General features: G+C 45.5%; 1 protein-coding gene across 4 annotated transcripts in view; it reads left to right on the top strand.

Annotated features, from left to right (window-relative positions):
• Nucleotides 1-6,806: 6,806 nt before the first annotated feature.
• The window catches only part of GOPC (golgi associated PDZ and coiled-coil motif containing), a 73,086-nt gene continuing 52,019 nt past the window's right edge, over nucleotides 6,807-27,873 (top strand). The window contains exons 1-2 of one of the 4 annotated variants that reach the window (XM_068231355.1): nucleotides 6,807-7,469; nucleotides 23,528-23,692. In XM_068231355.1, the coding sequence (XP_068087456.1) occupies nucleotides 7,215-7,469; nucleotides 23,528-23,692 (420 nt within the window). In that variant the 5' untranslated portion in view covers nucleotides 6,807-7,214. The remainder of the gene's footprint in view (nucleotides 7,470-23,527; nucleotides 23,693-27,873) is intronic. The other 3 variants (XM_068231354.1, XM_068231357.1, XM_068231356.1) reach the window with 3 other exon arrangements.

Genomic DNA, 27,873 nt, shown 5'->3' with positions numbered 1-27,873 from the left:
ATCGCCTAAAGACCCAGCATGCAACCCCCAATTGCATTGTTCTACCCACTCATGTAAAGCCACTCTATTGTGCATCACTAGTTGGCCCTGTGTCCCCCCTCCCCCTCAATAGTCAGACATGTCACTAGCTTGCAGTGTTTTTCAGTGGAAAGATGACCCGCACACTAGTTCAGAATTGTAGCTGTGATTTTAATTCTTTAAAGAGGAACTTAAACCTCGGATTGAACTTCATCCCACAGTAGCCAATACCCACTTTCCCAGAAAAAATCTTTACTTTTTCTAAAACAGGTAATCAGGGACATCTGTATGGCTGATATTGTGGTGAAACTTCTTCCGCAGGGTGATGTCAGGACCATGGCTCTGACAATACCTATCTGTGAACCTTGTTGCATTGTGGGAAATAACCGCTGTTTCTAACTGCCAAGCGTACAGTATCTCCCTTTGTGGAATGTTCGTTTACTGAGGCAGGGAACACACTTATCACACGCGATCGCAAATTTTCACGCAAAAACACGAGCGGAAATGGCCGTGATATGAGTTATAACGGTTTAGTGAATCAAGCCCTAAACCATACTGTATGAGTGCATACAGTATGGTTTAGTACACAGTATAGAGACACAAATATCTGGCAATAGGACAGCCATCTGAAAAAAAAATCACATTTACACCAGCAGGTGCTGCTCCAAGCAAGTATACAAGGAGTGCAGAATTATTAGGCAAGTGGTATTTTTGAGGAATAATTTTATTATTGAACAACAACCATGTTCTCAATGAACCCAAAAAACTCATTAATATCAAAGCTGAATATTTTTGAAAGTAGTTTTTAGCTATTATAGGGGGCTATCTGTGTGTGCAGGTGACTATTACTGTGCATAATTATTAGGCAACTTAACAAAAAACAAATATATACCCATTTCAATTATTTATTTTTTACAAGTGAAACCAATATAACATCTCAACATTCACAAATATACATTTCTGACATTCAAAAACAAAACAAAAACAAATCAGTGACCAATATAGCCACCTTTCTTTGCAAGGACACTCAAAAGCCTGCCATCCATGGATCCTGTCAGTGTTTTGATCTGTTCACCATCAACATTGCGTGCAGCAGCAACCACAGCCTCCCAGACACTGTTCAGAGAGGTGTACTGTTTTCCCTCCTTGTAAATTTCACATTTTATGATGGACCACAGATCAGGTGAACAAAGAGGCCATGTCATTAGTTTTTCTTCTTTTATACCCTTTCTTGCCAGCCACGCTGTGGAGTTCTTGGACGTGTGTGATGGAGCATTGTCCTGCATGAAAATCATGTTTTTCTTGAAGGATGCAGACTTCTTCCTGTACCACTGCTTAAAGAAGGTGTCTTCCAGAAACTGCCAGTAGGACTGGGAGTTGAGCTTGACTCAATCCTCAACCCGAAAAGGCCCCACAAGCTCATCTTTGATAACACCAGCCCAAACCAGGGGGGTCGGGTTGGAGGGGCTCTCTCTGGCTACCTACACAAGTGGCTTTGTCAGGGGTGTAAGTAAAAATCACTGGGCCCCTGTGCGAAACTTTGGATGCCCCCTCCCCAGCTATTGTTGCTGGAGGGGGGGGGGGGGGGCTGATGGAAGCCCGAGGTGAGGAGGGAGTCAGCCCCCCCCCCCCCTCGCTGCTGTTTGTGTCTGCTGCTCCTCCTTCCTGCACTGAGCCCCCTCCTGCCCCTAAAAATAGCCCCTAAGGGCCCCAGAGCCAGCCCCCCCTCAGGCTTCTCCCCCTAAGGGCCCCATTGGAGCTGCATCCCTTGCAGGGGCAATTATTATGCCCCTGGGCTCTGTAGCAGCCTACAGGACGCATGGGCTCTCTAACAGGGTGTCACAACTGGCTACTCACACTAAGAAGCTTCCCACGCTGTCCTCTTGTCCTCCGCCACTGCTCGGGAGCCTCTTTTACATCGGTCCATGCTCCTCTTCTGGCATGAGCCATCGCAAGTTATGCCTGTCCCACAGTGTGGCATATACAGTGAAGCATAGAAAGAACTGTTAACCCTTTCCAATCTTTATTTCATGATCACCAACTTCCCCCAGCACTCAGTGTCGGACTGGGAGGTGGAAAAACTGAGGAAATCTACCTGCTGGCCAAGCAGCAGAAACCCTGTGTTATCACTCCCAATAGAAACCTGCAACAAGTCTTCACTGTGAGCAGCAACACCTGATTACTGCTGGTTGGCCAGCAAGTGGATGTCCTCAGCTTTTTCAGCTCCCAGTCCGACACTTCCAGCACTTCATATTTTTCGGTGTGCTGGGCATACATGGGTAAGCGGGGAAAAGGACTGCTCTGTACCACCTCACTCCGTCTCTGCTCCCTTACATGACCCCCAGTGTAATTACACAGTGCTCCATGCTGCTAGAGCAGGGGTCCCCAACCTTTTTAAGCCCGGGGCCCACTATCCCGACCAAACTTTTCTCTGGGGCCCCCCGGGGGGAGGGGGGGCGTGGTTAGTGGCGGCGGCAGCCGACACTCTTTTCCATGATTTTGAGTGTAGTATATAGGTAAGTAGGTATCTAGGTATAGTTGCCCCCAGTATAGGTAGCTAACACAGTTGCCCCTGTATAAGGACTATAGTTGCCTCAGTATAGTTAGGTAGTATAGTTACCCCAATATAGTTAGTATAGTTAGTACAGTTACCCCAGTATAGCAAGTACAGTTACCACACTATAGCTAGTACAGTTACCGCAGTATAGCTAGTACAGTTACCACAGTATAGCTAGTACAGTTACCACAGTATAGCTAGTACAGTTAGCCCAGTATAGCTAGTACAGTTAGCCCAGTATAGCAAGTACAGTTAGGGCCCGTTCACACTGCACGCGTTTCCATATGCGTTTTGGAAACGCGTGCGGGGGGGCCGACACGCAGGACATCAGACATTGCATAGAGTGCAATGTCTGATGTTCACACAGCATGCGTTCCGGACCTGTGCGGTCCGGGAACGCATGCTGCACGCAGATTTTACAAAAACGCGCGGCTGTCCCATTCACTTTTCAGTGATGGGATCAGCCACGCAACGCATACGAACGCGGATGGCGTGCGTTCGTACGCGTTGCGGTCCGCATGCGTTGCGGTCCGCACTTTGTAGTCTGAACGGGCCCTTAGCCCAGTATAGCAAGTACAGTTAGCCCAGTATAGCAAGTACAGTTAGCCCAGTATAGCAAGTACAGTTACCACACTATAGCTAGTACAGTTACCACAGTATAGCTAGTACAGTTACCCCAGTATAGCTAGTACAGTTACCACAGTATAGCTAGTACAGTTACCACAGTATAGCTAGTACAGTTACCCCAGTATAGCTAGTACAGTTACCACAGTATAGCTAGTACAGTTACCACAGTATAGCTAGTACAGTTACCACAGTATAGCTAGTACAGTTACCCCAGTATAGCTAGTACAGTTACCACAGTATAGCTAGTACAGTTAGCCCAGTATAGCAAGTACAGTTAGCCCAGTATAGCTAGTACAGTTACCACAGTATAGCAAGTACAGTTACCACAGTATAGCAAGTACAGTTACCACAGTATAGCAAGTACAGTTACCACAGTATAGCTAGTACAGTTAGCCCAGTATAGCAAGTACAGTTAGCCCAGTAGTTACCCCAGTATAGCTGCCCCAGTGTAGCTAGCAGAGGTGCCCTCTCCCCCCCCCACCTGTTACCTTATGAGCGGGCGTCCGCTTTCTTCCTTATATTCCTCCAGCCGCGGCTCTCCTCTTCGCAGCATGTCGTATTACAGCAGCGCTTCCTGCGCGGCTGCTGTAAGGAGGGAAGGAGGCGGGGTAGCGGCTTCCTGCAGCGGCGATACGCATCACCGTTACTATGGGAACCGCTGTCCCGGCTCCCTTGGCTCCTTACAGCAGCCGTGCAGGAAGCGCTGCTGTAATACGACATGCTGCGAAGAGGAGAGCCGCGGCTGAAGGAATATAAGGAAGGAAGCGGCCGCCCGCTCATAAGGTAACAGGATCGGCGGCCGCGGGGGGAGAGGGAGAAGCCGCGGCCCCCCAGAAATTTGCCCAAGGACCCCCAGGGGGCCACGGCCCCCAGGTTGGGGACCCATGTGCTAGAGAAGATCTTTATCTGACACTTTGATGCACATGGGGGAAGCTGTGCCGGACCAGATGCAGCAGCAGTACCCCTTATATGGCCCAATTGAGCCCACGTAATGTCTATATATAGATCCACCGCACCACAATTCTACTGCTCCGATGTGAATGTACCATTACAATATAACTGTATTGTGTTAGCAATGCTATTATATTATCTGAAGCAAAGCACCACTCATGCTGGGCATACATGGACAGGAGGGAGGCTTAGCCAGGCCCTGATGGCTCGATTGATAATATCCGACGTGTCTGATACCCCGCCGATACCGGCGGGGAGAACAATGACAAGAAACGAGCGGCTCATTAGCCGATCCCGCGGGGTCAAGCGGCAATCGATCCGCGCGCACGCGCTGCATCGATACCGACGCAAGAACGGTCCGTGTATGCCCAGCATTAGGCTGTGTTCCCACTTGTGCTGGACCACGTGTGGTCAGCGGAAGTGGAAAGTAGATTTTCCGCCCCGATGGTCCGGCTGTAGCCCGGGGCAGATGCGATAAATCCATAGGCTATATGGGGGAACACATCTACCTGCCCAAGATTTATTTTACTGCAACAAATCCTGCAGATCCATTGCTGCGTGACAAGTATTCATAAAATAGGAGCAGTTCACTGACCGTTTATCGATGAGCGGTGAATGGACAAAAAATGTCCATTCCATGGTTCCACAAGTGTAAAAGGACCCTGAGGCCTTGTTCACACTGCGTTCCACTGACGTGTCCGTCCGCGGTGGGCTTTTTTTGAGGCGTTTTTTTCCAATTCCCGTGCTTGGGTGGGCGATTCGTTTTTGTGGTTAATGGTCTCCGATGCGTTTTTCCCGAGCATTTTGGTAATTCACTCCCTGACGCAAGTCAGGAAGTGAACTCTTTGATCCGGAAAATAATAAATACAATGTATTTATTCATAAAAACGCGAACGCAATCGCTCCACAAAGCGGTTTTGTGAGCGTTTTGCATTTTTTCTATACTTTCCATTGAGGCGAAATCGCCTAAAATATGGCTCAAGTACCGCTTTACAAAGCAGAACGCAAACGAGCTGCTCATATGTGAACTATCTCATACAGAAACATTGTGTAAACGCTTTCAAGGCGATTTTGAAAAATCTCCCACGCTTAAAGGGACACTATGGCAAAAATTGTAAAATTTAAAATATGTGCAAACAAACAAATAAGAAGTATATTTTTTCCAGAGTAGAATGAGCCATAAATTACTTTTCTCCTATGTTGCTGTCACTTACAGTAAGTAGTAGAAATCTGACAGAAGCGACAGGTTTTGGACTCGTCCATCTCTTCATGGGGGGATTCTCAGGGATTTATTTAATTTTAAAAGTTGAAGTGGACTCAAATTAAAAATACAAGATTTCAGAAATAAAATCTATTTTCTAAATTATAATAATAAATAGCAGCCTTTTTTCAGCTGCATGATGACAAATATAAAATATTTTACATTTATTGGAGAAACCCCTCCCTTCCTTTCAAATTGCCGGGACAGGATCCGGCAAACTGGTGGAGTAGATGGTGTCCAGCAAAGGAGAAATTGCTAATAGCTGCCACCTGTATAACCCTAGTTATGAAAAGAGAAGGGTGAAAAGCAGTCACTGAAATGCTCATAGGCTTGAAGGAGTGTTTATTTATCTTTGTATGTGTCAGAGTGGTGCAACTAAATATCTTCAATTAAAAAAAGTTTGGTTTGGGTCCGCTTCAGTGAATAGCAGTTGTCCAACTGCCAAAAAACTGTGTACCGAGCAGGGAAGCTGGCCAGCATCATTGTTTAAATCCTTTTTAGGCCCCATTCACACCTGAACACCTATGGGCCCATTCTTACTTGGGCAATTTGCGCTAATCACCGCAAATCGCCCAAAAATTGTGAAACGCAAACGTGTAGCCTGCACCATTTTCAGGCGATTTCCCTGCAATCGCGTTTCAGTGCTATAGAAGCGTTATACACGATCACAGAGAAATCGATGCACTGCCCAGTGATTTTTCCACGTAAAATCGTGGTAATATCACTCCCGCAAAACGCCCGCAAAAATCGCCAGCGTTTTGCGCTTCTAAGTATGAATAGGGCATTAGAATAAAAGCCTTGCTGAGAATCCCCTATAGAGAGATGGACTAGTCCAAAACCTGTCGCTTCTGTCAGATTTCTACTACCTACTGTAAGTGACAGCATTATAGGAGAAAAGTAATTTATGACTCATTTTACTCTGGAAAAAAAACATACTTCTTATTTGTCTATGTTTGCACATATTTTAAATTTTACAATTTTTCACCATAGCGCCCCTAAATAACAAAAATGCCTGTAGTGTGAACAAGCCCTGAAAGAGAAGCCACTCCTCCATAATAGGGACAGTTGGGACAGGGAGCTAGGCAGCTAGCTGTACATAGCTTTAGAATCTGCACACCCAGTTTGTTTTCTGTACATCTGCTGAATTTTGTCGAAACCATGGTATAGTAGGACAGTCAGAAACTATTATTTTAGTTCTATTGTCAGATGTGCTCTATTTACATTATGCGAGCAAAATAAGAAAGACAGACAAATACCAAACTGTCCGCTCGCTTCAAGAAAGCTACAAAACAGGACGGGCGTGTCTCCCTCTCCCATCCATACACTAAAACGCGATCGCTCGGCTATCGTTTACTTTGGTCTCATGTCAGTTGTGGCAGACAAGACACATGGATAACCCACACAAACGTATACAGCCAAACAGATTAAAATGGCCATTCAATAGGAGGAAATGCAGGAAAAGGACACAACAATGCAAAAATGAACAAGAACTGTAAGGGAGAAAAGACAACCAAACGCTGTCAAGACCAGTATACGGTTCAGACAGCGCACATCAAACGTCTCCGCCTCCGTCAATATTATCCAATCACAACTCCATGTTAGAGCACATGGTTATCGTTCAGCTAATCATGTCATTTTGCAGGTTTCTATTTCCTAATATCCGTCTGACTTCCTATCTGTACAGGCCAATCAGAGAGCTGGGTGCGCAGCTATAGACCAATGAGCTGGTAGCGCCCGTGACGCGCAGTGTGGGTGACGCTTTCCATCTTCTACTGTATCTCATCTCCGTTGGCTGTCATCATGTCGGCGGTACCGTGCTCGGTTGCCTCGCCCTCCGGGCCCGTGCCCGGTATGTCCATGTTCCGCTGGCTGGAAGTGCTGGAAAAGGAGTTTGATAAGGCCTTCGTGGATGTCGACCTATTGCTGGGGGAGATAGACCCTGACCAGGCTGACATCACCTATGAGGGTCGCCAGAAGATGACCAGTCTGAGCTCCTGCTTCGCTCAGCTGTGCCATAAAGCCCAGACAGTGAGCCAGATCAACCACAAGCTGGAGGTGGGTGAGAGAGAGAGAGAGAGGGCCGACTGGTCAGAACACAGTATTCCAACATGGCTACAAGATCGGGGCAACTTGGCCATCCTGGCATTGCCAGGGACTACACCGGTAGTTTTCTTTTGAGGAATGGGGCATGAATAAATGTGTACTAATCAACCAAAACATTGGGCTGGGACAAACTAGAAATTGCAAGTGATTGCGCTTTGCTACAGAAAATATCAAAAGATTATTGTAATGAATTATTATTATTGATTTATAACGCACCAATATATTTTGTGGCGCTGTATTGAAGGGATGCGATTTTTCTTCTGCATTGCTTCAATGCGATCGCTCAAAAAATGCTGCAACTTCAAGCAATGTGACATTGCATGTGAAAATGCAAGTTAGGCCCCGTTCACACTTGCGTTTTGGCAAGTAAACGGACTGGATCCTGATCGGATCCTGACCTGAGCAGAACCGTACGGTTCCGAATCGGATCCGGTCCATTTGTATCAGGCATGCATCAGGCTGCCATCCGGATCCGTGGGCAAAAAATAGCGAAATTTAAAAAAAAAAAATAAAAAAAATGTTGGGGTCAGCAGAAGGTGCACCTGTAGAATCAGGTTCCTCCGCTATAGGCTTCACCTCCACCTCCCGACATACTGCCAAACAGCTCCAGCACGTCTGTCACTGCTGCTCCACTCCAGACATGCTTGGCCCATGTGTCCCCATCCGAAATGGCCGCTTGGATACGCATAGGAAGTGGGGTAGAACGTCAGGTTTTTGTTGGCAGTGTGTTCTGTGCCTTCCGTTCCCCATTGGTTTCTGTGTTCCTGATGGTGCTGTCAGGCTCAGGTCCGGCTCCGGTCCGGGTGCGTGGGCAGGAGAGCCGGACCCAAAAAATAGCGCATGTTGGAAAAGAGTCCGGATCCGATCCGGCTCCGTACTGTACGGAACGGACACGTGTGAACGTCCGCATAGCGTTTACATTGCTATGCGGAACGTATGTTCCGTTTGTACAGTATGCGGTCCGGATCAGATCCGGAAAATCCGGATAGCGAACGCTAATGTGAACCGGGCCTAAGGCACACGATTCTAATTTATAACCGGTTTTTACATCCGATTCCGGTTTTTAATCGTTACTGCATGCTGCATTTTTTTCCTCCGTTTTTCTGATGATTGTATTCAGGGAAAATTGGAATTGCGAATAGGAATCGCAAACCTGATTTGCGGACACTATGGCAAAAATTGTAAAATTTAAAATATGTGCAAACAAACAAATAAGAAGTATATTTTTTCCAGAGTAGAATGAGCCATAAATTACTTTTCTCCTATGTTGCTGTCACTTACAGTAAGTAAGCCTTCCTTTACTATAGGGCCACTGCTGTTTCAGGAACCACCTGTGATTCTGCATAGCGTTTAAAAAAAAAAAAAAAACAACCTCGCTACTTTTCAGCAGAACACATGCAATTCCTCACTGGATTTAATGGCTTCTGTGGGGGGTTAGGGGAAGCTAGGTTCTATTGCAGACAGATGCCCATATCATGTGGAGAAAGAAGGGAAAAAAAATGCAAGAAACCACATGTGATTCCCGCAAACACCAGTGTGGTCCTTTCCTAAAACCAAGGTTCCTATGGTGCTGTCAGAACAGCTCTGACGTGTCAGGGCATGGACTCCACAAAATCTCACAAGTTGTCCTGTGGTATCTGGCACCACGACTAGCAGCAGAGCCTACAATGCCATAAAGGGTTGTACCTGGTGATGGGTGTTGCATGTCAAAGTGACATGCATATGATCTAAATTTATTATTTATTTATTTATTGTATTTATAAAGCGCCAACATATTACGCAGCGCTGAACATTAATTTAGGTTACAGACAATATTTAGGGTGACATACAGCAATATGACAATACAGGAATACAAGAAAACCAGATCACACAGCACAGTATGAGTACCAGGTAATGCTTAGTCAGTCACTGGATGGAGCATGGAGATTAGGCAAGTTAGGTTCATTCAGATGCGTAGCATGGGTTCTAGAGATGTGAAGTTCGGATCTTTTTAATGATCCGGATGATTCGAATCGGATCATTGAAAAGATCCGGATCTTTGATCCGAATCTCGGATCATTTTACCAGGGCTGTGGAGTCGGAGTCGTGGAGTCGGGCAATTTTGGGTGCCTGGAGTCGGAGTCGGGAAAAAATGCACCGACTCCGACTCCTAATGAATTTGTAACTGTAATTAAAATAGAAAATATGATAAAATGTTCTATTTCTCAGATAATAGTCATTAAAAATAATGTATATATACAGTATATATACAGTAATAGCTGTGCTTAGTCCACAAAAATGAAATAAACCAATCAAAATTAGTTACTTGTGCTGCTTCAATCAAGCAGTCCCCGTATTTTTAAGGTCAGATATACATATCTGATTGTGACTGTATATATGATGTGTACACAGGAATCTCTTATATATACTAAATAACATCTATGCTGTAAGAATAAAGCCTGATGTGTAGCTGTGTCACTAATAGAGATGGTCAATGAGATGGAAATAATTCTGCACTGATGCTGATTTATGCAAATGTATGCACTCCCTTTGCTGATGAAATCAAATAATTTGATATGTTAAAATTTGGTTTGGTGACTACAAATTAAAGGGTACCTGAGACGGATGAAAAGTAAAGTTTTATACATACCTGGGGCTTCCTCCAGCCCCCTTCAGGCTAATCAGTCCCTCGCTGTCCTCCACCACCCGGATCTTCTGCTATGAGTCCTGGTAATTCAGCCAGTCAGCGCTGTCCGGCCGCATGCCGCTCCCACAGCCAGGAACATTCTGCACCTGCGCAATAGTGCTGCACAGGTGTAGTATGCTCCTGGCGGCGGAGTGTGTGCATGCGCACTACGCCCGACTGGCTCAAGTACCTGGACTCATAGCAGAAGATCCAGGTGGTGGAGGAGGACAACGAGGGACTGATTATCCTGAAGGCGGCTGGAGAAAGCCCCAGGTCTGTATAAAACTTTAATTTCATCTGTCTCAGGTTTACTTTGTTACACAGTAGTACTATACTCTACATATGCACTCCCCACAGAGCTGCAGGGAATCCACTGAGAATGCTGTGCACATTGAACACAGAGGTGTTGTCTGTCACCCATAAACCTTGTTCAGATTGTGCATGAAGAATGTGTAATAGAGGAAGAATCTCCTCATTCCCCTGCAGAGCACCTGCACATCATTCTTACATGTACCCACACTTACATTGCCTAGGGCCTGATAGATGTTCTTTGTTCCGGCCTGTACCTTTTACAAGTACTCTTACCAAGGACTAGTTTTAGTCTATGACTAAAGGGAATAAATATGGCAGTCTCCATATCCTTCTCATTTCAGTTGTCTTGTAAAATTCCTAAGCGTTGGCAGTTAAGAGACGAATTTCATGTTACATACCTTTAATCAACAAAATTGTAATATGCAAATTAGAGGAGTCGGAGTCGAGGAGTCGGAGTCGGTGGAATCCTAAACTGCGGAGTCGGAGTCGGTGGATTTTTGGACCGACTCCACAGCCCTGCATTTTACTACGGAAGCATTCGGGGGTGAAATGACTAGCAGGACAGGACTTTCCCTGCGGTGGACAGAGAAGGGAAGGGGGGTGGACACACAGAGAAGGGGAGAAGATGGACAGAGGGCAGGGAGTGGACAGAGAAGGGAGGAGGGACGAGCAAAGAGCAGAAATGTTTTTTTGCACACAATACCCACATGATGCAATCATATGCTTTACATATATTTCACCTATATGTTCATCTGTATACTTTTAATGCAAACGTCGCACAGTGAAAGAAAGCATTCCCTAAAGCATTCCCAGAAGTGAAGTGCAGCTGTTTAGAGCAGTGCAGGAGGATCATATTACACAGCAATCACAGTGCCTGCCCTGTCCTAGCCCAGCACGCTGTCTACAAAGTTACTGAGCTGAGCCAAAAGTTTCCCATGTGTTCCCTATGCAGCACTACGGAACAGACAGCCAATAATGAGCAGCACATTATAGCCAGTATGTGTGCTCTACACATATCTGGCAGTGGCACCGATATCCCCTCTCTCTCATCTACCTGTCCCTGCAAGCCTGGCTCCCCTCCAACAGAGCGATCCATCTCCTGGTCCCACCCCTGTGCGATCCGAATCACTCATTTTGCTGATTCGGATGATTCGACTCACAAGAGATTCGGATCAAAGATCCGAATCGTTCATGATCCGGACAAAACTAATGGGTTCACAGTAATGGAGGTGCATGATCAGGTAGGACACAAAAGGAGGAGGACCCTGCCCAAAGGCTTACAATCTAGAGGGAGAGGTAAGGATACGAACGGTAGGGGACCAGAGTTCAGCTGTGGGTTTAGAGCACTTGTGAGGGGTAGCAGGCCAGAGTGAAAAGGTGAGTTTTGAGGGCTTTCTTGAAGATGTTGAAGGAGGGGGCTGCCCTAATGGGTGGAGGTAGGGAGTTCCATAGTGTTGGAGCAGCTCTTGAGAAGTCCTGGAGGCGTGCATGGGACTGGGTGATGCGGGGGGCGGTTAGGCGAAGTTCATTGGAAGAGCGGAGTGAGCGGCTAGGTGTGTACCTCTGAGTAAGATCGGAAATGTAGGTTGGACAGGTTTTGTGAACAGATTTGTAGGTCAGACACAGTATTTTGAATCTGATTCTGGACTGGATAGAAAGCCAGTGGAGGAATTCTAGTAGGGGATCTGCCGTGGTGGAGCGATGGGAGCAGTGGATAATTCTGGCTGCCTTATTCATGATGGACTGCAGTGGGGCTGTTCGGGTCATAGGGAGACCAGACAGCAGGGCATTGCAGTACTCAAGGTGGGAAATTATGAGGGCATGGATGAGGAGTTTGGTGGTGGCAGAGGTCAGGAAAGGGCGAATCTTACAGATGTTACGAAGGTGGAAGTTGCAGGACTTTGTGAGGTTTTGGATGTGGGAAGTGAAAGAGAGTGCGGAGTCCAGGGTGACACCCAGACAGTGGGCTTGAGAGGTAGGGCGAATGGTAGTGTGGTTAACAGTGACATGCACATCTGGGAGGTTCGTGGATGGCTGGGGTGGGAAGATCATAAATTCCGTTTTGTCTAGATTTAGTTTCAGGAACCTAGCGGATATCCAGGAGGAGATGGCTGATAGGCAAGAGGAGACCTTGTCCATGGTAGTGGTGCATATGTCAGGGGTGTGGAGGTAGATCTGGGTGTCATCTGCATACAGATTATAGTTAAAACCCAAGGAGGAGATAACCTTGCCAATGGAGGATGTGTATAGGGTGAACAGTAGGGGGCCAAGGACCGAACCTTGGGGGACTCCCACCAAGAGGTGGTTGGGGGTGGACGAGGACTCATTGAAGGCGGTTGTGAAGGAGCGGTTGGAGAGGTAGGATGAAAGCCAGGACAGGGCGAGATCGTGAATGAAATGAAAATGAATCACAAGGTTAAGGACCAATGGACTTCCAAGGATGTGCAAGATCCGTCCCTCGGAGTATAGACCCTGAGGGCTTGTTTCCACTGTTGCGACGCGATTTCGGCCGCATTCCGACGCTTGTAAAAAACGCATGCGGATGCGTTTCCACATGCGTTTTTACCCGCGATTTCGCATGGCAGGGTGCCATGCGAAATTAACCATGACACTGCCAGGGCTAAATAAAATTGAAAAAGGTGCGAAATCGCACGCGAAATCGCGGGTAAAACCGCATGTAACAAACGCATGTGTTTTTACTATTAAATACATTAGCGGCGATTCGCACGGATTCCCGACGCAGGCGAAATCGTTGGCTCTTTTGTGCGTTTTTTTCACGCTGAAAAAAACGCACCTCAACAACGCTACAGTGGAAACCGGCCCATCCACTTGTATTACATGTGCGGATCTGCATGCGTTGGACGCATGCAGATTCGCGATAGTGGAAACGAGCCCTGAACGAGCATGCAGAACAGGTGCTCTGACTGACTGACTGACTGGCTAGCAGGCTGCTTGTTTGTTTGAGGTGTGTGATTTAGACAACTACTGCTGCCAAAAAGATCAGCAAGAATGCCAGGCAACTGGTATTGTTTTAGGCTGCTTACACACAGGGACGTTACAGGCGCACGTTAGTGCAGCCTGTAACGCTCCCCCAACGCACAGAAATGTGACACAAGTGGGCTGTTCACACTGCCCACGTTGCGTTACATGTAACGCTGCACGTTCTTCCGAAAGTGCAGCATACCATAGCGTTACAGCGGCTTAAGCCGCCTTAGACTGTTTGCACATGCTCAGTCATGTTGGGGAGGAGCGGAGAGCGGCCAGGCACATGGCTAATTAATATTCACTGCACGTTGTGACGTGCAGTGTTTACTTCCTGGTGCGGCCGCTCTGTGCGGCGATTGGCCAGTGGGACCACGTGATGCCGCATGCGTCCAAGAGTACGCATCGCAGACGCCAGAGTGAGCTGCACAACGCGGCTCACTCTGACGTCCACATCGAAGAGCACCAGGCCCTGCGTTAGGTGCACGTTATGCGACCTTAACGTAGCACCTAACGCAATGTCTTGGTGTGCAAGTAGCCTGAAAGGAAATAAATATGACAGCCACCATATCGCCCTCGCCTTGGGTTCCCATTCAAAGATACTGGCCTATATACAATTAACGTTTTCTTCTAGGTGATCTTTTCACAACTTGTCCATAAGATTCCTTTTAAAGTGGACCTGAACTCTTGCACAGGACAGAAGGAAAACCTAGAGAAATGCACCCTGTATGTATTTAGAGAGTTTAGCCTGTCTAATTCCTCCTCACCTGTGACTAATCACAAGTTGTAATTTGATCTGTCCCCTTTGTCATCTGACTGTCATGGCAGATAAGCTCATTTCAAAGCACAGGATATTAACAATATGTCTGCTTCCATGAAAGCGGGAATTAGAAACCGCGCAGATTTCAGGATTTGTATCAGCTGTAACAAAGAAATGTTTTTGTTTAAAGGTTATGCTGTTATGTATCTTTTTTTTTTTTTTTTTAGCAGAGAGGAAGTTGAATTCAGGTCCGCTTTAAAGGGAAGATCCATGCTGGAAATATAAAACAAACTGCACTCACCTGGGGCTTCTTCCAGCTCCTGGCAGTCGATCTGTGCCCTCATAGCAGCTCCTGCGTCTCCCGATGTCCACCGGTGAAGAAGCTGACCTCGCCGGGTCGGCAACATGTGCACTCCATGGCGCGGGTCACGTGGTGTACGTGACGTCATCGGGTCTCTACTGTGCAGGCGCAGTAGTGACCCGATGACGTCACGTACACCACATGACCCGCGCCATAGAGCGCACATGAAGCTGACCCGGAAGCTGACCTGGCGAGGTCGGCTTCTTCACCGCTGGACGCCGGGAGGAAGAGGAGCTGCGCCAAGGGCACAGATCGACTGCCAGGAGCTGGAAGAAGCCCCAGATGAGTGCAGTTTGTTTTATATTTCCAGCGCGGATCTTCCCTTTAAACCACCAGTAAGCAAGAAAATACTCGGCTTAATTTTGACAGTACTTTTTTCATCTACTTTTTCATTCTCTTTCGATTGCGAAGTGCTAAAAGGTTATTTAAAAGAGGAGATGAAATATGATCTGGGAGAAAACCTTAATTGCATATGGGCCCTAAGTGTCGGGTTTTTGATAATATAAATGTAATGTTTCTTTAAAGAGAACCCGAGGTGGGTTTGAAGAATATCTGCATACAGAGGCTGGATCTGCCTATACAGCCCAGCCTCTGTTGCTATCCCAAACCCCCCTAAGGTCCCCCTGCACTCTGCAATCCCTCATAAATCACAGCCACGCTGCTGACAAACAGCTTGTCAGAGCTGGCTGTGTTTATCTCTATAGTGTCAGTCTGCTGCTCTCCCCGCCTCCTGCAGAACTCCAGTCCCCGCCTGCATCCCTTCCCTCCCTGCTGATTGGAGGGAAAGGACGGGGGCAGGGACAGGAGCTATGCAGGAGGCGGGGGGAGCAGCTGAGACTGACACTACAGATGTAAACACAGCCTCACAGCAATGCTGTGATTTATGAGGGATTGCAGAGTGCAGGGGGACCTTAGTGGGGTTTGGGATAGCAACAGAGGCTGGGCTGTATAGGCAGATCCAGCCTCTGTATGCAGATAACATTCTTTAAACACACCTCGGGTTCTCTTTAAAGCAAGATTCAGGAGGGATTCTGTCAGGGCTGTGGAGTCGGTCCAAAAATCCACCGACTTCGACTCCTCAGTTTAGGATTCCTCCGACTCCTCGACTCCGACTCCTCTAATTTGCATATTACAATTTTGTTGATTAAAGGTATGTAACATGAAATTCGTCTCTTAACTGCCAACGCTTAGGAATTTTACAAGACAACTGAAATGAGAAGGATATGGAGACTGCCATATTTATTCCCTTTAGTCATAGACTAAAACTAGTCCTTGGTAAGAGTACTTGTAAAAGGTACAGGCCGGAACAAAGAACATCTATCAGGCCCTAGGCAATGTAAGTGTGGGTACATGTAAGAATGATGTGCAGGTGCTCTGCAGGGGAATGAGGAGATTCTTCCTCTATTACACATTCTTCATGCACAATCTGAACAAGGTTTATGGGTGACAGACAACACCTCTGTGTTCAATGTGCACAGCATTCTCAGTGGATTCCCTGCAGCTCTGTGGGGAGTGCATATGTAGAGTATAGTACTACTGTGTAACAAAGTAAACCTGAGACAGATGAAATTAAAGTTTTATACAGACCTGGGGCTTTCTCCAGCCGCCTTCAGGATAATCAGTCCCTCGTTGTCCTCCTCCACCACCTGGATCTTCTGCTGAGTCCAGGTACTTGAGCCAGTCGGGCGTAGTGCGCATGCACACACTCTGCCGCCAGGAGCATACTACACCTGTGCAGCACTATTGCGCAGGTGCAGAATGTTCCTGGCTGTGGGAGCGGCATGCAGCCGGACAGCGCTGACTGGCTGAATTACCAGGACTCATAGCAGAAGATCCGGGTGGTGGAGGACAGCGAGGGACTGATTAGCCTGAAGGGGGCTGGAGGAAGCCCCAGGTATGTATAAAACTTTACTTTTCATCCGTCTCAGGTACCCTTTAATTTGTAGTCACCAAACCAAATTTTAACATATCAAATTATTTGATTTCATCAGCAAAGGGAGTGCATACATTTGCATAAATCAGCATCAGTGCATAATTATTTCCATCTCATTGACCATCTCTATTAGTGACACAGCTACACATCAGGCTTTATTCTTACAGCATAGATGTTATTTAGTATATATAAGAGATTCCTGTGTACACATCATATATACAGTCACAATCAGATATGTATATCTGACCTTAAAAATACGGGGACTGCTTGATTGAAGCAGCACAAGTAACTAATTTTGATTGGTTTATTTCATTTTTGTGGACTAAGCACAGCTATTACTGTATATATACATTATTTTTAATGACTATTATCTGAGAAATAGAACATTTTATCATATTTTCTATTTTAATTACAGTTACAAATTCATTAGGAGTCGGTGCATTTTTTCCCGACTCCGACTCCGACTCCAGGCACCCAAAATTGCCCGACTCCACGACTCCGACTCCACAGCCCTGGATTCTGTCCACACTGAGGGCCCATTCACACTAGGGCGATTTAGCGAGTGATTCCCGTAATCGCCAAAGCGCTAGCAATTTTTTAAGCACTAGTGCTATTGTAACCTATGACAGTGATCTCATTGGCGCCATTAGCAAGCATTTTGCGATTGCCAATTGCAAAACGCGTATACCTGCAGCATTTTTGCAGCGATTCTGGAGCAATTGTGGTACGTTGCTTAATAAAGCGCTGATCGCGATTACTCTGAATTGCAAAAGTGCACAGTGATTTTACCACGCTAATTGCGGTAAAATCACCTGCGCAAGGGTTTTGTGCTTTAAGCGTCAACAGGCCCTTACAGTGTTTTTTTATTTTTTATATATGGATCTTTCGATTTAGGATACTTAAAGGAATACTATTGATACCCAAGTGTTCTAAAATGACAGTGTGCAAATAATGTCTAAGTAGCTGTGTAAACATTTTCCTACTTTTCATGTTAAATATCAGAGGCAAAAACTGTAATTGAGGGTAGGATTTAGCTATATTGGGACAAATCAATTGCAGAAGGGGTGGCTGCTTCAATGCACAGCCAGAGTTGCATATCAGACTACAGAAAGCAAATATCAAACTCTGAAAGCAAAAACAGTATGAAAAGCTGTGACAATTAGTTACATTTCCTCTGCTCTCTTCAGACACTCCAGTCAAAAACACAGGACACAGGAGCTGCAGCTGTTGGGAGCTCTCTTCTCTGTCACACACAGAGCTACACCTAGAGTTAACTGATCAAGTGTAAGGGCCCGTTTCCACTGTTGCGACGCGATTTCGCCGGCATCCCGACGCTTGTAAAAATGCATGCGGATGCGTTTCCGCATGCGTTTTTACCCGCGATTTCGCGAATCGCGGGTAAAAACGCATGTAAAAAACGCATGCGTTTTTCCTATTAAATACATTAGCGGCGATTCGCATGGATTCCCGATGCAGGCGAATTCTGTGGGTCCCGTCGTGCAGATTTGGCCCGCCGCCAAATCGCTCCAGCACGCCGCACATATGGAAACAGCCCCCGCCACTTCAATGTACCAAGCGAATCCGCATGTCGGCGCCGCATGCGGATTCGCTATGGTGGAAACGAGCCCTAAGGCAGGGAACACACTTGACTTTCAGTTTTCCGCGCGCGTTTTTCTGCATACTTTTTCTGCACACGAAGTGTGTTTCCATGCAGGAAAACGCACGTGTTTTTTCACAGCAGCTGATGTAATTGATACAGAAAACTGCCAAAATGTGCAGAACCAGGATGCAGAATGTCAGTTTTTTTTCTGCGCGCGAACAACAAGGTAAGCGTGCACTAGCACATTGATTAACATGAGTTCTCAGTTTTTCTGTGCAGAAAACGCGCACGAAAACAGTCAAGTGTGTTCCCTGCCTGAGGGGAATTTCCCCTCTCCTCATGGCTCAGTCAGCTGTCAGTTTTTGTCAGTAAACTTTGAAAGTATTTTGCTAACAGTAAACAAAGAAGTTGCTACTAAAATGTATACACCATTACTTAGCAGCACTTCCCAAACAATTCCTGTGTCAATTGAAAACCTAAGTGGGGGACCCCAAGGACAACGAGTAGTGGTGGCACACTTTTGCAAAGGTAATCTAACTGGAGGCCTCCATCCTTCTGCCTTTTTTTTTTTTTTTGTCCCTGTGCTGCAGAAACACCAGTTGAAGTGACCGTGGTGAGGTAGTGTGCCCCCGGCTGCCACAATCCATGCTAGGAGACACCGTTCATTGATTATATCTCCTGGCATGAATTGTGGCAACTGGGGTTATGAAGATGGAAACTTGCATGGGGGGGGGGGCGCAATATGTGAGGGATTGAATCGCCCAGGAAAATCTTCTGTATGGGTACCTTTTTAAATTAAGGTACATACACACGCACAACTTCCACCAAAGACGGGTTGGCTAAGGCTGGTTTCACAGTGGGATGTTAAAGTCCCATGTTACAGCAGCCAGTAACGCAGCCTAAGTCACAGCACTGTAAAATCAATTGTACTGTGCACAGTGCCCACGTTGCGTTTATATAGTAACGCAGCACGTTTAAACAAAGTGCTGCATGCTGTACGTTATACTGGGCTAAGCAGCGTTAGACTGCTTGCACATGCTCAGTAATGTTGGAGGAGGAGGTCTCCCCTCCTCCTCCGTGGCCAGCCACATGGCTAATTAATATTCACTGCACTGCAGAGACTTGGTGGTAGGACTGTAGTGTTGTCCAAATCATGAACGAATCGTTCATTTGATCCGGATCTTTTTTGTGAGTCAAATCATCCGGATCATCACAATGAAAGATTCGGTTCACAGTGGATGTCTGTCTGGAAGAAACCAGAACATACAGAATATACAGTGCAGGGAAAGTCCTGTCCTGCTAGTCATTTCACCCAGTCTGCTTCCCTAGTAAAATGTTTCAAATGATCCGAATCCTTAAAAAGATCCGAACTTCCTATCACTAACCTGGAGCTGCTGCTTTGAGAGCTGCATAAGGCAGCTCAATCTGACGTCCAACTTCAACACCACCATGCGTTGCGTTAGGGACACGTAATGTGACCATAACGTCCCCTAAAACGCAACGTCTTGGTGTGTAAGTAGCCTAAATGTCTGCCCAGCGGGAGGGTCTGACGGACCCGTCATTGGCGGAAGTAGTGCGTGTGTACGCACCTTTAGACATCCCTAGTCTTTGTCCAATCAATTACATTTAATGGCTTCTAGTTTTAAAACAAAAAATAATGTTTAAGTATTTCTTTTGAATGCCTTAGGCTGGTTTCACACTGGAAACCAGCGTCAGTGATGCGACGCACAGCATCGGACTGTCAAAAGCAGGTCTTCAGGAAACCTTTCCTGTCTGGCCGCTGGCGAAAGCAGGAAGTGATGCACGGTTGTGTTCCTGCTTCGGGTATACGGAAGTGTGTTGTTCAAATACACTTCCGTACATGTGCACCGCAACGTCTCGTCTTTTAGAACTATGCATTGCCATAGACTAACATGACTTCCAGGCCGATGCACCTGTCTGCAGAATCGGTGCGGTAACGTAGTTCTGGCCCTGTGTCGTGGATGTGGCAAACTCTTTGCGCCGTAACGTCCTAGCATGAAAGTCTCCATAGACTTTCATTGCATGGTGGTGGGGTGCGGTAAAAATACCGCGCCGCCTCGGTGTGAAAGGGCCCTTAGATGTCTGTGTGCTGTAACATTTTGAGTAATAATATATACGACCACTCAGACTTTATTGGCGCAGAACAGCGGTCATGTGCAGAGATTGTCATTGAGTTGCAAATCATTCCACCTTGCGTGTCATTTTTATGCAACTTGAAATTGGACCAATCAGCTTCAGCAGTCAGGTTTCAAGCTGCATTCGCCTTCCATGAAATCTGCATGCAATGTAGTACTATTTGCATCACATTGACCATCTGTAGTCATAAGGTTAAAAATTTTTTCAAGCTCCAAGATATAATCTGATGAAGATCTAAGTCAGCATCTTGTAGTGTGACTGTTCTATGATTAACAGAAATTCAAGCAGGTGGAGTGTCAGAGTGGTGTCTTAGTGGAATATGTTTGGAGGTGGTATGGCCACTTCAGGAGTGACTCTAGCAGCCAGTGGTGTGGGGATAAGGTGCATGGCCTCAAAATGACTTGGTTTAGATGGAAAAGCTGCATTTCAGTGAAGTTATAGAAGGGCTGGCATTTAGTTATAAACCCGAGTGCCGTTCACATACCTGCTTAACGGATGCTGTGACCTTGCTGAACCGGTTTTTCTGTGGGTTAAAGGTTTACAACTATTATATACTAGGTGTGTTCAAATATAATCATTTATGCTCAGATCCTGCTTCTTTGGAAACTGATGGTCATGTTTATTATATTACATGAAAAGGTTTTACAGAATTGTTAGTGCTGGCCTAAAAGCAGGGGTGGACAAAGCAATATGGAATTCAGGAACCAGTATGTCCTGTCCAGAATCCAGAAGGCATTTTCTCTAGTCATTCCTCAGTAGCTCAGACCAAAGGGTAAATTGGCTCCGCCTATCCTTAGAAACGCAACCTTATTAAGTTTAAATGCCCACACCCTCCCTTATTACCTCAGTTGTTTTTTGTATCTTTTGGCAAGCCTGGGCTCAGATGAGGCCACTACACTTATTCATTCTTGCCCCTGCTAGACTGTGGGTTGAGTTGTTTCCTGCTGGGGTGGGACGGACACACATAACTGCTAATCGCTGCAAGGGAATGCAGCTGAGGGTCATGAAAATTAACAATTATAATTGGGCACAATAATGGGCCACATTAAAATGCTGGAGAAAGGTTAAGTAGCACTAAAATGTAGCGTCAGTGTAAATAGATAGATAGATAGATAGATATTATAGTAAGTATAAGAAGGAGCACCCTGATACAGAGACAGTATAATGAGGAACACTAATATATGGCGTTTGTATCGAAGAGCACTATAATTGTGGGAGCTCTAATTGGTAGTACTGTTAGTAGCTACTGGTAGTAGCTCCAGCACTGGCCACTGTAATAACAAGCACTATGCTGAAGAGCCTGAAATTGGTGCACTGTAAAGGAAGAACAATGAGTGGGGGCTAAACAAATAACATACCTCCTGGAAATAAATCCAGTGTTCTCCCCAGGCTCTTTTAGCCGGGTGCTCCACCCGGCTAGTTTTGGTGAGCACCCGGCTGTCATCGGCTGACCTCCTCCCCTGCTGTAAGCAGAGTTGCTCACAGAAGCACCGGCCCTGCATTCTCATCTCGCCCAACCCGGCTACTTTTCCATGCCACCCGGCTACTATTTCATGCCACCCGGCTGGAAACATTTTCTGGGGAGAACACTGTAAATCCCTTCATCAGTCAATCATTTTTTGCATGTCCAATCTGTTCCCGACCGAGAACGGATTTATTTTTAGATCAGTACTGCTTACAATCAATCCTATCCTTGATCGGGAGCAGATCGGACAAGTCGAAAATTATCCATTTGACTTGTCTGATCTGACAGGAAATTGCGTTGTGTGTACTAGCCTTTATTTACATAATTCCTTCAGGGTAAAGGATTGAGAAAGGATTTTCACACGAGACTATCACTTTGGGGAAAATTCCCAGTGTGTATGTCTTTTTACCATAAATTGTGTCTCTGTCCATTGTCTGGAAGGGCCATATACTGCAGCATGACTTGAGTTTAGCTTTAAGGGACAACTGTAGTAAGAACAATATGGAGGCTGCCATATTTATTTCCCTTTAACCACTTCAGCCTACAGGGTTGAAATTTTTTTTGCATCTGAGCAACTTTCACCACCCAGTCATTTGCCAATAACTTTATCACTACTTGGCACAATGAATGGATCTATATCTTGTTTTTTCCGCCACCAATTAGGCTTTCTGTGGGTGATACATTTTGCTGAAAATTAATTTATTCTAAATCAATTTTAACAGGAATATTAAGAAAGAAATGGAAAAAAAATTTCTCAGCTTTTGGCCATTATAGTTTACAATTCATACATGCTATCATAATTAAAACCCATGTACTTTATTTGCCAATTTGTCCCGCTTATTACACCATTTAAATTATGTCCCTATCACAATGTATGGCGCCGATATTTTATTTGGAAGTAAAGGTGCAATTTTTCAATTTGCGTCCATCACTATTTACAAGCCCATAATTTTTAAAAAATATATTAATACACTCCTCTGACATGCATATTTATAAAGTTCAGACCCTTAGGTAACTATTTATGTTTTTTTTCTTTTTTATTATTGTAAAATTTTTCTTTTCTTTTTTTTTTTTTTAATTAAACATTGTATGTGGGTAATTTTTGGTGTGGGAGGTAATCAGTTATTTTTTTTAATGTGAAAAAGTGTTTGTGTAATGTAAAATGTATGTGGTTGTAGATTTACTATTCGGCCACAAGATGGCCACAGTCAAATAGTCCTGGGAGCGATCGAGCTCGCTCTCAGGAAGAAGATTGAAGCAGGGGAACTTTTTGAAATGCAGAAAAGTTGTAGCGTCTGGAGAGACGCTGTCGGCTTTTCTCCGGGGGGGTCAGATCAGTGAAAGGGATCAATTATCCCTTTAACTGTTCGCTGGGTTAACGGCCGGTAGCGGGAGCGCGCACGGGGGGGGGGATTCTGCGAGAGCGAGCGCAACCTGACTGGACAAAAAATTTCTTCCAGTTAGGCTGAAGTGGTTAAACCATACCAGTTGCATGGCAGCCCTATTCTGATCTATTGGCTGCAGTATTGTATGAATACCACCAGAAACAAGAGGGACAGCTATACGAATGCTGCCATCTTTATTCACTTTTATTTAGGGGGATAAAAGTGAATAAAGATGGAAGCAGTCCTATTGCTGTCTGCTGGTTTCCTTTCTCCCAAGTGAGTTCTATTAGTGTTCTTAAGAAAAAATACAATGCTGAAGTCAAGACACCAAATTGTCATATTCTTGTTGTCCTTCTCAATGATTTTTTTTTTTTTTTTAAATTTTTGCAGGCTCAGCTTCTGGACATGAAGTCGGAGCTGACAGAAATTCAAGCAGAAAAAGTGGTATTGGAGAAGGAGGTGCACGATCAGTTGCTGCAACTCCATGCTGTACAACTGCAACTTCACTCTAAAACAGGACAGAATGTGGATTCTGGTGCTATCAAAGCTAAACTGGTAAGCTAAAAATGTGTGTGTGATCTACAGTTGGGTCCACGTGGATAGTGATGTGACTGCACCCTCCCAAACGGTGGCTTTCAATTCGGTGTTCCTGGCCAGCGATCCCGCAGCACTCTGGATCATTCAGCAAAATAAAAGATGAAGCCGGCACCATCTATGTAATTCTTCTGCTCTTTTATTTGTTTTCCAGTAAATAATGCAACGTTTCAAGGCTGCACGCCTCTTTGTCAAGCTTAGCTGGAAGTTACAAACATATGAAACATACACTGACATTTATAGCAGACATGGTTAACAGCAGCCAATCAGTTCCAATTACTAACCACCAATCCATAATGATCCTGCTCTGTCGGACCTGATGGGGAACTTACATGCGGCTGCCCTGATAGGACACACAAGCTGGACCTTCCCATCTATTCAGCACCTCCTGGCCGCACGCTCCATGACCTCCTTGGTCCGCCCATCGTCACCCCCACCCGCCTGCACTCGGCGGACCTGATGGGGAACATGAGTGATGTCACGCCAGGGGCGGCGCCAAAACGCCGTCCCGGCGTGTCTAGGCGGATACTTGGGAGACGCAAGCGGCGAGTAGCCGCTGACGTCACCCATCAGATGTTGGGAGGCCCGGGCCGCCGGCCAATCAGCGCTTACCTATACTATGCGGCATAGAGGTCGCATCCAAATATCCGCATATACGCATCCGCTCAGATGCATAGTAACCACATGGCGAATCTGCAAATATAAACAAGTTTACGCTTGCAGCAAAATACAGGAGGTACTCCATATTATTGAATTAGGAAACAGGACAATTTTAACAAACAAACCAGGGAGGGGAAGGGGGAGGAAAAATAGGAAAGGAAGGGAAAAGGGAAGGCAAGGAAAAGTAAAGGGATAAGGGGAACACAGGAGAATGAGGGAGCTATTACTCCATAACAATATTCAATATTATCCACGCTATGACATTCTGGACTATAGGTACATCATAGTTAAATACTAAGTGCTTTAATAGTAGATCTCAATTAAATATACAATCCACACAATTAAGACTGGGCACAATGGAGCAAAATCACAAGAAGGGCAACAGGTCAAGTTCCCCGTTTAAACCCCTAGGCTCCCTTGTGTCCAGTCTTTTAATCTAATACGCTTCCCTCCAAAGCAGCTTTTTTTAGTCGGTCACCCCCTCTTCTTAATTGTGTAACCTGCTCAATGACCATAAATCTCAATTTGCTGACATGGTGACCTGCTTGTACAAAATGATATGGTACAGCCTGATCTGTGAGTTGTTCCCTAATAGCATGTTTATGAGATGACAGTCTCTTTTTTTAATTTCTGGGTGGTCTGTCCAATGAATAATAAGCCACACGGGCACTTAAGGGCATAAACGACATAATCTGAGTCACATGTGTGCCACCCCTTTATTGAAATTTTAGTACCTTGGTGAGGGTGTGTAAGGAACAGGCCCTTAATTACAGAGCTACAATGTACACAGTTTAAGCAGGGATAAGTCCCCCTTCTATGTGTCTGTGTTATACCAGTATCTGGGGTCAGGTCAGCATGCAGTCGATCCCTAAGTGTCGGTGGTTTCTTATATGATATAAGTGGAGGGTTCCTAAACTGCTCAACCTCAGGGAAGCTAACAGTCAATAAATGCCAATGTCGTCGTATGATCTTAGATATATTAGAACTATGGGTATTATACCTAGTAACAAAGGGAATACGATTGTGTATCCGCTGTCTATTCCTCTGTCCCCCAAATTGTCCAGTCGTCCTAGCATGTGCCTTCTGAAGGATATCTATTGGATATCCCCTGATTTCAAATTTGTTTTGCATCTCGTCGAGTCTCCTGACCCGCACTTCCTCATCCTCAACTATATGATTTATCCTCTGAAATTGACTAATTGGAACCGAACCTCTAGTAGCCATCAGATGAAAACTCCCGTAATGGAGAAGGGAGTTCACATCCGTTGGCTTAAAGTGACTCTGTAACAAAAATTACAACGTTTTTTCTACCATCCTACAAGTTCCTAAACCTATTCTAATGTGATCTGGCTTGCTGCAGCTCTTTCTACTATAACCATCTCTGTAATAAATCAATGTATCTTTCCCCTGTCAGACTTGTCGGCCTGTGTCTGGAAGGCTGCCAAGTTCTTCAGTGTTGAACTGTTCCTCTATGCACACTCCAGTGTGTGTTTTATTTACATAAGCCAGCAGCTTCTCTATCTTATCAGTGATAGAAGAGAGCTGGATAAAAATCCTCCTCTGGAGGCTGTGAAAGGATCTGGTCTGTCACATACTAAGGAATTAACAACATAGGCAGAGCTGTCTGCAGGAAGCCTGTAATGTTCAGTGCATGAGAGAAGCTGGGGACAGAAGGTAAACACACACAAGTGATCACTTGAGATTCAGAAGTAAGGCTGTATACAGCCTGCTTGTGTATGGATGTATTTTCTATGTGTGGACATGCTGTACATCAACCTTCTTCCTGTTTTGGTGGCCATTTTGTTTGTTTATAAACAAACTTTTTAAAACAGTTTTTGACTACTTTAAATGCGGCGGGGAGCGGTGAAATTGTGACAGAGGGTAATAGGAGATGTCCCCTAACGCACTGGTATGTTTACTTTTGTGCGATTTTAACAATACAGATTCTCTTTAACATAGAGGTCGGTGATTAACCTATCTCCACTCCGTCGAATCAATGTATCAAGAAAGCTCACTTCTTCTACAGATGAATGGATAGTAAGTCTAATCGTTGGGCATCTGCCCATCAATTTGTCATGATGTACCTATAGTCCAGAATGTCATAGCGTGGATAATATTGAATGTTGTTATGGAGTAATAGCTCCCTCATTCTCCTGTGTTCCCCTTATCCCTTTACTTTTCCTTGCCTTCCCTTTTCTCTTCCTTTCCTATTTTTCCTCCCCCTTCCCCTCCCTGGTTTGTTTGTTAAAATTGTCCTGTTTCCTAATTCAATAATATGGAGTACCTCCTGTATTTTGCTGCAAGCGTAAACTTGTTTATATTTGCAGATTAGCCATGTGGTTACTATGCATCCGAGCGGATGCGTATATGCGGATATTTGGATGCGACCTCTATGCCGCATAGTATAGGTAAGCGCTGATTGGCCGGCGGCCCGGGCCTGCCAACATCTGATGGTTGACATCAGCGGCTACTCGCCGCTTGCGTCTCCCAAGTATCCGCCTAGACACGCCGGGACGGCGATTTGGCGCCTCCCCTGGCGTGACGTCACTCATGTTCCCCATCAGGTCCGCCGAGGGCGGGTGGGGTGGGGGTGACGATGGGCGGACCAAGGAGGTCATGGAGCGTGCGGCCAGGAGGGGCTGAATAGATGGGAAGGTCCAGCTTGTGTGTCCTATCAGGGCAGCCGCATGTAAGTTCCCCATCAGGTCCGACAGAGCAGGATCATTATGATTGGTGGTTAGTAATTGGAACTGATTAGCTGCTGTTAACCATGTCTGCTATAAATGTCCAGTGTATGTTTCATATGTTTGTAACTTCCAGCTAAGCTTGACAAAGAGGCGTGCAGCCTTGAAACGTTGCATTATTTACTGGAAAACAAATAAAAGAGCAGAAGAATTACATAGATGGTGCCGGCTTCATCTTTTTTTATTCTACAGTTGGGTCCATAAATATTTGGACAGACAACTTTTTTTTTTTTTTTTTTCTTCCTAATTTTGACTCTACATTTTAATTTTAACTCAGATGCGGTTGAAGTGCAGTTTTTCAGCTTTAATTTAGTGGGTTGAACAGAATGATTACATTTAGGCTACTTTCACACCAAGACGTTGCGTTTTAGGGGACGTTCAGGTTGCATTACGTGCCCCTAACGCAACGCGTGGTGGTGTTGAAGTTGGACTTCAGATTGAGCCGCGTTATGCAGCTGTCAAAGCAGACGCTCCAGGATAGTGATGGGAAGTCCGGATCTGTTTAAGGATTCAAATCTGATCATTGAAAAGACCTGGATCTTTGAACCAAATTATTTGAATCATTTTACTAGGGAAGCAGACTGGGTGAAATGACTAGCAGGACAGGACTTTCCCTGCACTGTACATTCTGTATGTTCCTGTTTCTTCCAGACAGACATCCACTGTGAACCAAATCTTTCATTGTGGTGATCCGGATGATTCGACTCACAAAAAAGATCTGGATCAAATGATCCGGAC

Source organism: Hyperolius riggenbachi, chromosome 4, assembly GCF_040937935.1.
Source record: "Hyperolius riggenbachi isolate aHypRig1 chromosome 4, aHypRig1.pri, whole genome shotgun sequence".
Lineage (NCBI taxonomy): Eukaryota > Metazoa > Chordata > Amphibia > Anura > Hyperoliidae > Hyperolius > Hyperolius riggenbachi.
Note: the sequence above shows the minus strand (reverse complement) of the source record. Positions and strands in the feature narration are given on the sequence as shown.